This window comes from Sus scrofa, chromosome 13, assembly GCF_000003025.6.
Source record: "Sus scrofa isolate TJ Tabasco breed Duroc chromosome 13, Sscrofa11.1, whole genome shotgun sequence".
NCBI lineage: Eukaryota > Metazoa > Chordata > Mammalia > Artiodactyla > Suidae > Sus > Sus scrofa.
Window position 1 is genome coordinate 161,299,498 of NC_010455.5, and position 11,482 is coordinate 161,310,979.

At 35.1% G+C, this 11,482-nt stretch overlaps 1 protein-coding gene across 1 annotated transcript; it reads right to left on the minus strand.

Moving 5' to 3' along the window:
• Positions 10,100–11,074, minus strand: LOC110256349 (olfactory receptor 5H8-like). The gene has a single exon (XM_021069831.1). The coding sequence runs from the start codon at positions 11,033–11,035 to the stop codon at positions 10,100–10,102; it is 936 nt and encodes a 311-aa protein (XP_020925490.1). The 5' UTR covers positions 11,036–11,074.

Genomic DNA, 11,482 nt, shown 5'->3' on the forward strand with positions numbered 1-11,482 from the left:
CACCTAAATGTATTAGAAAAAGAAGAGCAAAAAAGATCTAATGTCAGCAGAAGGAATTAAATCATAAAGATCAATGAGGAAATCAATAAAATATAGATTCAAAAAACAATAGACAAAATTAATAAAACCAAGAGCTCGTTCTTTGAGAAGGTAAACAAAATTGACAAACCTCTGGCTAGACACACCAAGCATAGGAGAGAAAGAACCCAAAGAGACAAAATAAGAAATGAAATAGAAATCACTATGGATACTGAAGAAATTAAAAAAAAAAGTGAGAATACTATGAACAACTCTATGCCAACAAATTTGACAATCTGGAAGAAATGGATAATTTTCTAGAGTCTTACAGCCTGCCAAAACTGAATCAAGAAGAAATAGATCAACTGAACAGACCAATCACTAGAAATAAAATTGAATAGGTCATTAAAAACACTCCCTACAAATAAAAGTCCAGGACCAGATGGCTTCACAGGCAAATGCTTCCAAACATACAAAGAGGAGCTTGTGCCCATTCTCCTTAAACTTTTTCAAAAGGTTGAGGAAGAAGGAACACTCCCAAGATATTCTATGGTGCCACCATCACCCTAATTCCAAAACCAGACAAAGATAGCCTCAAAAAAGAAAACTATCAGCCAATATCTTTGATGAATATAGACACAAAAATTCTCAACAAAATTTTAGACAACCGAATGTAACAACATATCAAAAAGATTGTACAGCATGACCAGGTGGGATTCATCCCAGATTCACATGTATAGTTCAGCATGTAAATTTTAGAATGAATGTTTTGTCAGGATGTATGCCTAGGAGTGGGATTGCTGGGTCATATGATAGTTCTATATTTCATTTTCTGAAATATTTACATTCTGTTTTCCAATTGACATTCCCAGCAACAGTGTAGGAGTGTTCCCTTTTCTCACACCCTCTCCAGCATTTGTTATTTTTTGATTTATTGATGATGGCCATTCTAACCAGTGTGAGGTGGTACCTCATTTAGTGTTGATTTGCATTTCTCTAGTAATTAGTGATGTTGAGCATCTTTTCATGTGTTGCTTGACCATCTGCATGTTTACCTTGGATAAGTGTCTATTTAGATCTTCTGCCCATTTCTTCATTGGGTTTTCTCTTTCTAAAGTTTTATTGAAATGTATGAATTTACAATGTTGTGATAATTTCTGCTATATGACAAAGTGATTCAGTTATACATATAGACATATCCATGTTTTTCGGATTCTTTTCCTATGTATGTTACCACAGAAATTTGATAGAGTTCCCTGTGCTATACAGTAAGTCCCATTGACCATCCATTCCATATACAATAGTGTGCATATGCCAATTACAAACCCCCAAAGCATTCTCCCCCCCTCAACTTGTCCCCTTTGGTAACCATAAGTTTGATTTTAAAGATTGTGAATCTGTTTCTGTTTTTTAAATAAGTTTATTTGTATCACTATTAGGTTCCACAAATAAGTGATACCTTATGATATTTGCCTTTGTCTATCATTAAGTATAAAACTCTCTAGTTTTTTTCATCTTTTTTTTTTTTTTTTTTTGTCTTTTTGTCTTTTGTCTTTTTGTTGTTGTTGCTATTTCTTGGGCCGCTCCTGCGGCATATGGAGGTTCCCAGGCTAGGGGTTGAATCGGAGCTGTAGCCACCGGCCTACGCCAGAGCCACAGCAACGCGGGATCCGAGCCGCATCTGCAACCTACACCACAGCTCACGGCAACGCCGGATCGTTAACCCACTGAGCAAGGGCAGGGACCGAACCCGCAACCTCATGGTTCCTTGTCAGATTCGTTAACCACTGCGCCACGACGGGAACTCCTCATCCTTTTTTAATTACTAAGTAATGTTGCATTGTTTACATGTGCCACATCTTCTTTATCCACTCCTCTATTAATGTACATTTAGGTTGCTTCCATGTCTTAGCTAACTGCAAATAGTGCTACAATGAAGATTGGAGTGCTTGTATTTTATTGAACTATTATTTTCTCCACATATATGCCCAGGAGTGGGATTGCTGGGTCATGTTGTAGTTCTAGTTTTAGTGTTTTGTGGCCCTTCTACACTGTTTTCCATAGTGGCTGTACAAATGTATAATTCTGACAATAGTGTATGAGAGTCCTTTTTCTCTGCACCCTCTCCAGCATTTACTATTTACAGTCTTTTTGAAGAAGGATTTCTGATTGATGTGAGGTCATAAGTCAATATGATTTGATTTGCCTTTCTCTAGTAATTAGCAATGTTGAGTATTTTTTTTTTCATCTTTTTGTCTTCTACGGAGAAATGTCTGCTTAGATCATATGACCTTTTTTTTGCTTAGATTGTTTTTTTATTTGATATTGAGCCATATGAGTTGTTTGCATATTTTGGAGAGGAATCCCTTGTCAGTTGTTTTGTTTGCAGAGATATTCTCCCATTCTGTGGGTTGTTTTTAATTTTGTTTACAGTTTCCTTTGTGATGCGAAGGTTTTTAAGTTAAATTATGTTCCATTGGTTTATTTTTGTTCATATTTTAATTACTTTAGGAGGTGGATCAAGAAAGGTATTGCTGTGATTTGTATCAAACAGTGTCTGCCTATGTTTTCCTCTAAGAGTTTTATAGTAGTCAGTCTTTTATTTAGGTATTTAATGCATTTGAGTGTATTTTTGCATACGATGTTAGAGAGTGTTCTAATTTCATTCTTTGACCTTTAGATGTCTAGTTTTCCCAGCACCACTTATTGAAGAGTCCATCTTTTCTCCACTGTATATTCTTGCCTCCTTTGCTGTAGATTAATTGACCATAGGTGCATGAGTTTAGTTTGGGGCTTCCTATCCTGTTCCATTGATCTGTGTTTCTGTTTTTGTGTCAGTAACATGGGGTTTTGATGACTGTAGATTTGTAGTACACTCTGAAGATGGGGAGTCTAATTCCCCAACTCTGTTTGACTTTCTCAGTATTGTTTTGGCTGTTCAGGGTCTTTGATGTTTCCATACAATTTTTTTTGTTGTTGTTCTAGTTTTATGAAAAGTGTCATTGGTAATTTAATAGGGATTGCATTGAATCCACAGATTCCCTTTGGTACTATAGTGTATTTGACAATATTGATTCTTTCAATCCAAGAGCAAGATATATCTTTCTCTCTGTTTGTATTTTTTTTTTAATTTTAAGGCTGCATCCACAGCATATTTAAGTTCCCAGGATATCGGTCAATTAGGAGCTATAGCTATTGGCCTATGCCACAGCCACATCAACATGGGATCAAAGCCATGTCTATAATGTACACCACAGCTCATGCCCATGCCAACACCAGATCCCCATCCCACTGAGAAAGGCCAGGGATGGAACCCACATCCCCATGGATACTAGTTGGATTCATTTCTGCTGCACCACAGTGTGAACTCCAGTTTGTGTCATCTTTGATTTCCTTCATCAGCATCTTGTAGTTTTCGGAGTTTGTCTCCTAAGGTAGCTTAATTCCTAGGTACTTTGTTCTCTTTGATGCCAATGGTAAATGGGATTATTTCCTTAATTTTGCTTTATGATCTTTCATTATTAGTGTACAGAAATGCAAGATATTTCTGGGTTTAATTTTGTATCCTGCAACTTTACCAAATTCATTGGTGGGATCTAGTAGTTTTTGGTAGCATCTTTAGGATTTTCTATGTATACTATCATTTAATCTTCAAAAATGAATGTTTTACTACTTATTTTCTAGTTTGGACCCTTTTAGTTCTATTTCTTCTCTAATTTCCATGGCTAGGACTTCAAAAACTATAATGAATAAAAGTGGCAAGAGTGGAGTGCCTTGTCTTGTTCCTTATCTTAGTAGAAATGCATTCAACTTTTCACCATTGAGAATGATGTTAGCTGTGGGTTTGTCATCTATGGCCTTTATTATGTTGAGGTAGGTTCCCTCTATGCCTACATTTTAGAGATTTTTTTCTTTTCTTTTACAGCTGTACCTTTGGGATATGGAAATTCTCAGAGCTACAGCTGAGGCATGTGCCACAACCATAGTAACACTAGATCTGTACCCCATCTGCAACCTATGCCACAACTTGCTGCGCTTCCAGATCCTTAACCCACTGAGTCAGGCCAGGGTTAATCCCACATCCTCACAGAGACAATGTTGGATCTTAACTTGTTGAGCTGCAATTGGAACTCATTCATTTGGCGAGTTTTTTTTTTTATCAGAAATGGTGTTGAATTATGTCAAAAAGCTTTTTCTGCATCAATTGATGTGATTATATGATTTTTATTCTGTACTTTGTTAATGTGGTATATATCACATTGATTGATTCATCAATCAACTGAAGGATTCTTGCATCCATGGGATAAATCCCACATGATTATGGTGTATGATCCTTTTAATATATTGTCGGATTCAGTTTGCTAATATTTTGTTGAGGATTTTGCCTCTGTGTTCATCAGTGATATTGGTCTTAATTTCACTTTCTTTGGCATCTTTGGTTTTGGTGATGGTTACCTCATAGTATGAGCTTGGAAGTGCTCCTTCTGCTATTTTTTCAAAGAGTTTCAGAAGGATAGGTGCTAACTCCTCTCTAAATGTTTGAGGGAATTTGCCTCTGAAGCTGTGTGATCCTGCACTTTTGATTTTTGGAATTTTTAAAACATTGTTTCAATTTCCATACTTGTGATTTGTCTATTCATATTTTTCTATTTTTTTCTGGTTTGGTCTGGCAAGGTTGCACCTTTGTAATAATTTTTCCATCTCTTTGAGGTTGTCCATTTTATTGGCATACAGTGGCTCATAGTAATCGTTTATATCCTTTGTATTTCTGTGGTGTCAGTTTTAGTTTCTCCTTTTTCATTTCTAATTTTACTGATTTGAGATCTCTCCCTTTTTTTCTTGATGGGTCTGGCTATAGGTTTATCAATTTTCTCCATCTTTCCAAAGAAACAGCTTTTTATTTCATTGATATTTTCTATTGTTTTCTTCATTTCTATCTCATTTATTTCTTCCCTGATCTTCATGAATTCGTTCCTTCTACTAACTTTGGGTTTTCTTTTTCTTCTTTGTCTAATTGCTTTAAGTTCAAGTTTAAATTCTTTATTTGAGATTTGCTTGATTCCTGAGGTAAGATTGTATTGCTATAAACTTCCCTCTTAGAACTGTTTTTCTTCATGTCATATGTTTTCTATCCTCACGTTTTCGTTGTCATTTGTCTCTAGGCATTTTTTAAATTTCTTCTTTGATTTCTTTAGTGATCTGTTGGTGGTTTAGTAGCATATTGTTTAGCCTGTATGTGTTTGTGTTTTGTTTTTTTGTTTGTTTGTTGGCTTTTTTTTTTGCAGCCTTTTCCTTGTGGTTGATTTAGAGTCTCATAGTGTTGTGGTCAGAAAAATGCTTGGCATGATTTCAATTTTCTTAAATTTACTGAGGGTTGATTTATGTCCTAAGATGTGATCTGTCCTTGAAGAATGTTCCATGTGTACAAGAGAAGAAAATGTATCCTGCTGCTTTGGGATGGAATATTCTGTAGATATCATTAAGTTTAGCTGGTCCAATGTGTCATTTAAGGCCTGTGTTTCTTTATTGACTTTTTGTTTGGATGATCTGTCTATTGCTGTAAGTGGGTATTAAAGTCTGCCACTATTACTGTGTTGTTACTGTCTTCTCCATTCATGGATGTTAGCAGTTACCTTATATATTGTGGTATTCCTATGTTGGGTGCATATATATTTATAATTGTCATGTCTTTTTTTTGGAATTATCCCTTGATCAATAAGTGCCCTTCTTTATCTCATAACATTTTTCTTATTTTAGTTATTTTGTCTGATATGAATAATGCTACTCCAGCTTTCTTTTTCTTTCTATTTGCATGGAATACCTTCTGCCATCCCTTCACCTTCAGTCAGTATGTTTCCCAAGATCTGAAGTCAGTCTCATGTAGATAGCATACATGTGGGTCTTATTTTTGTATCCATTCAGTGAGTCTGTGTTTTTTGGTTGGAGCATTTAATCCACTTAAATTCTAGGTAATTATTGATATGTATATACTCATTGCAATTTGTAGAATTTCTTTGGCTTTGTTGTTATTGGATTTTTTTTCTTCCTTTCTTCTTTTGTTCTCTTCTCTTGTGATTTTTTCCTTTTCTTGTGATTTGATGTCTATCTTTAGTGTTACACTCAGATTGCTCTTTTCTTTTTATGGGTGCATCTATTGTAGCTTTTTAATTTTCAGTTTCCATGAGCTTTTGATATAGCATTCCATACATATATCAGATTGTTTTGAATTGTTAGTAAAAATATATATATGTATGTGTAACTGGGTCACTTTGCTGTACCATAGAAAACTGACAAAACACTGTAAACCAGACATAATGGAAAAAATAAAAATTATGTTTAAAATATTTTTAAAATCTTTAATTTCAAATGCATTTTTAATATTATGCCTTTGTTCTCTCCTCTTCTCATGATTGCTGGTTTTGATAACAGATTTGTGGATAATTTCCTACTTTTATTTCATGTTAACCTTTACTCATGATCTTTTCCATTCATAATATTCTTGTTTATAGTTTAGGGCTTTTCTTTTCAATCTAGAAATATTCCTTTAGCATTTGTTGTAAAGCTGGTTTGGTGGTGCTGAATTCTCTTAGATTTTGCTTGTCTGTAAATATTTTGATTTCTCTTTCAAATCTAAATGAGAGGCTTGCTAGCTAGAATATTCACAGTTGTAGGTTTTACCCCTTTGAAAATCCTAAATAGGCATTCCCTTTGCAGCTCAGCAGTTAACAAACCCAAATAGGATCTGTGAGGATTTGGGTTTGTTCCCTGCTTTCACTCAGTGTGTTAAGCATCTGGCATTGCCATGAGCTGCAGTGTAGGTCACAGATGTGGCTCAGATCCTGCATTGCTGTGGCTATGGCATAGGCTGGTATCTGTAGCTCTAACTCAGCCCCTAGCCTGGGAACTTCCTTATGCCATGGGTGCAGTCCTAAAAAGAAAACAAAATCCTAAGTATATCATTCCACGCCCTTCTTGCCTGCAGAATTTATGTTGAAAAATCAGCTGCTATCCTTACGAGAGTTAGCTTGCATATGATTTGTTGATTTTCCCTTGTTGCTTTTAATATTTTTCTTTTTATTTAATTTTTTCAGATTGATTAGTATGTATGTATGTATGGAGTTGCCCTGCTATCCAGAAATGGGAGAAAAGTATAAGAGAATGGAAACTTTCAGAGTATTTACATAGTGCTGATCAAGTAAGGAATAGAAGATATGTAGAAACTCCATTCTGTCTTTTCTCTAAACACCTTAAGATTGTAACAGTTCTGATTCACTGATGAGTTAGTAATCACCATAGCACAGGCTGCAATAATAGAATGTCATAGATTATTTGGCTTTATACCAAAACATTTATTTTTTGATGTTCTGAAGAATGGGATGTTGAAGAACAAGGGGTCAGTAGATATTACACATAATCATTTTGCTGCTTCCTGGCTAGTAGGTAACTGCCATTGTACATGGCCTTTCCTGTTTGAATATGCATGTAAAAAAAAAAGCCTCTTGTCCCTTTTCTTCTTATAAGTGCACATATCCCATTGTAAAAGGCTTGCCCTCATGACTTAATCTAGCCCTAACATCCTCCCAAAGGGTTCACTCCAAACACTACCACATTGGGAGTTAATGTGTCAACATGAGATTTTTGTGGGAATCCAACATTCAGTACTTAATAAAGATCTGCATCATCATATTATAGCTCAAGGAATTCTTTGTATATGAAAATTCTTTGGAATGATGGTCTTAAAGTTTATCCAATCAATTAATTAGTTTTTACAATTCACAGATGTATCTCCCATTAACTTTCTTGACATGATGCAATGGGATTTTGATTGGCTTTCATCAGTGTGGGTCATGTTTTCCAAGACACTTTTATAAAAATGTGCACAATACTTCATCCTTTGGAAAAGACGCTTCATTAAAATCTAAATCCCGCTGCCAAATTTATAGAGGAAAGTATAAGCAAGAGTGGAAATCTTTAAAATATGTGCACAGAACTGTTTAAGTAGGGAGTAAATGTGTAGAAACTCCATGTTGACTGGTCTCTAATACCTTGATTTTTAAAATATTTACTTATCTGATTATTTAGAAGAGTAATTTTCTAGTATGGTCCAAAACCTATGGCATTAGCATTTGAAACAGAAATTCTATTGGTAGAGCCTATTAATCTCTTTCCCTAGGCCCTCCAGGTGATTCTGAGCCTCACTATATTTTGAGAACCACTATATTAGAGAAAAATAACAATTTTTAAAAGTCTAGACTACAGAGGAGTTCACAGATACCTAATGAATGTGCTAATGATATTCTACTCTAGCTGGTCACAACACAGATCTAGAATACTCTTCTAGTATTGACTAGTGTTTGTTTTCACTTGCTTCCTAAGTTTGTTGATTCTTTGACAGAGTTTAATATTGTTAGCAACTCCTAATAGAACAAGGTATTGTTAAATGATGAGAAAATAAGGTTTACCCATGTGCATAAAGAGAGATGAACTATGAATCCTCTTAAATCTCAAGGTTAAAACATTGATACACCTTCATAATAAAGAATATTTCTATTGCTAGTATTACAAAGGGGAGGTTTCATCTAATATCAGTGGTGTTCTGGATGGTTAGATAATTGTACCTTTGAAACAACATTCTTTTCATCTTATTAACATTAAATAGTTTATATGTCATTTCCTTGTGTCTATTTTAAAAATATATCTGTACAATATCTTCTAAAATGTGGGCTTTATACAGTTTATATTTTATATCTTTCCCAACCATCCACTGAAATGATATACATGATATACAAAAATACATCTATACAAAAAATCTTTAACAGAAATAAAAATGGGAACACATCAATAAAGAAGAGACTTTAGTGAATTTTGGAAGGCATAGATTAATGTGAACTTTGGGAATACACATTAAAACCTCTTATCCATAACACATTGTAACACATATTATTGATTTATTTATTTTACAATTTTTTTTTAGTTCTCAAAAGAGTGAGACCATGTCCTCCGTATTCTGCCATTTCTCTCTTCTCCATGCCCATTCCAAATTAGTCCTTCAATCTAAACTCTTAGTTTACAGAATTAGTACAGATATTCATATTACCCAACAACAAAGATCAGGTGGAAATGACCTCAAAAGGCACTATAGAGAGTGAGAGGCAACTCACTCCTTCCAGATCCTCATATAAGCACACTGAGTTAAGAGCATCCTCTTATCATTTGGCCTTACCATGTTTTCCTCATGTCTTTCTTATTCTGTTTATTCCTCTGTGTGACATGAGAATTGAATCTGCAAGAAGTGAGATTCACCATGTCCCAAATAAAGTAAAATGAAAGGCCTTTTGATGGTTGACAGAGTTCTTATGATTTGACCCTGTTTATTCAAATGCAAATATGCCTATTATTTGGAGGTAAATGTGACATGAGTCTCCAGTCTGAATAGCAGTTTTACTATCAAGTATCTTAAACTCAAATGCCTTTCTGATTACAACACTATTGTGGTGCTTAATAAATGTATATACAAAGCCACATTGAGGAATTTGCACACATGTAAATATTTTAATTTTAATTTCTGCTTTAATTTAGAATTATATGAACACTTGATTAAAATTCCCTGTATATTTATGATATAAATATTTTAAAACATTTATTACTAGGAGTTCCCGTCGTGGTGCAGTGGTTAACGAATCCGACTAGGAACCATGAGGTTGCGGGTTCGGTCCTTGCCCTTGCTCAGTGGGTTAACGACGATCCGGCGTTGCCGTGAGCTGTGGTGTAGGTTGCAGATGCGGCTCGGATCCCGCGTTGCTGTGGCTCTGGCGTAGGCCGGTGGCTACAGCTCCGATTCAACCCCTAGCCTGGGAACCTCCATATGCCGCGGAAGTGGCCCAAGAGATAGCAACAACAACAACAACAACAACAAAAAGACAAGCCAAAAAAAAAAAAAAAAAAACATTTATTACTAAAGATAATTCATTAAAACAATGAGTTGATTATGAATCCAAGAAAACTTTGCACAATAGTCAACACATAGCAACATCTAATTGGCCTCATTCTGTGTTTTTTCATGTAAGGGAACACATTAGTATCAGATACAAGTATTTCTATTTAATGTTTTTCTCAGTGAATCTATGACACTCTTATTTCTCAGGCTGTAGATAATTGGATTTATGAAAGGAATTATAACAGTATAAAATAGAGAGTCAATCATATCTTGTTCACCTGCCTGCACAGACCCAGGGCGCACATACATGAAGAGAAGAGGTCCATAGTATAAAGAGACAGATAGGAGGTGGGATCCACAGGTGGAGAAGGCCTTCCTTATACCTTGTGCAGACCTCTTTTTTAAGATCGTAAGGAGTACGCGTGTATAAGAGACAAGAACAATGAGAATTGTGAACACCTGAATTGAGCCAGAGAAAATAAATATCATCAGAACATTAATAGAAGGATCAGTACAAGAAATTTTCAACAATGGCATGATGTCACAATAAAAATGATGAATTATGTTGTAATTACAGAAGGTTAATCTGAATAAAAATCCTGTATGAATTAAGGCATGAAGAAGACCACCTACGAATGATGAGATGAGCATTCTCAGGCATTGCCTATTAGTCATAATCATTGGATAAAGTAACGGGTTGCAAATGGCTACACAGCGGTCATACGCCATTGTTGCCAGCAGAAAACATTCTGTGGTTCCACTGACTAAAAAGGAAAAACATTGTGTCATGCATTCAGAGAGAGAGATCATCTTACTCTTGGTGAGGATGTTGACCAGCATCCTGGGGGTCACTGTGGAGGATAACCAAGTATCCACAAAAGCCAAGTTCCCAAGAAATAAGTACATGGGAATATGAAGTTGAAGGTCATTGTGGATGAGAGCAATCAGACCAAGATTCCCCATGATGGTGATGATGTATATAACTGAGAACAACAAGAACAGAGGAATTTTACATTCCTGTTGATATGTAAGTCCTGTGAGAACAAACTCTGTCAGCTCTGTTGCATTTTTTGTTTCCATATTCTTAAACAATGTTCTCTGAAATAAAATGTAACAAGTGTAAATAGTACAGACATCAACCATTTAAGAGAGAAAATGTGATAAGGATAATTGAAATAAAGCCATACACTAGCTTGACTGCCCTCTATTTTATTTACCCTTAGAAAAATATGAAAAGTGTTTGTGTAAATTATTGTATTGGAAAAATACAATTATTTTATTTCAAAATATGTCCAGGAATTAACAAGTATTGCAGAGAAGAAAGAAATAATGAACATGAGCAAATTTTTGTGGAAACTATTGAAGGATATAGAGAAATCCTTGTCTAGGTTGCGGATATGGTGTTAAAACTATAGGTTAAAAAAGGAACCCTATTACACTGTTGTTGGGAATGTAAATTGGTGAAACCCCTGTGGAAAACAGTATGGAGATTCCTCAGAAAACCAAAATAGAACTACCATTTGATCC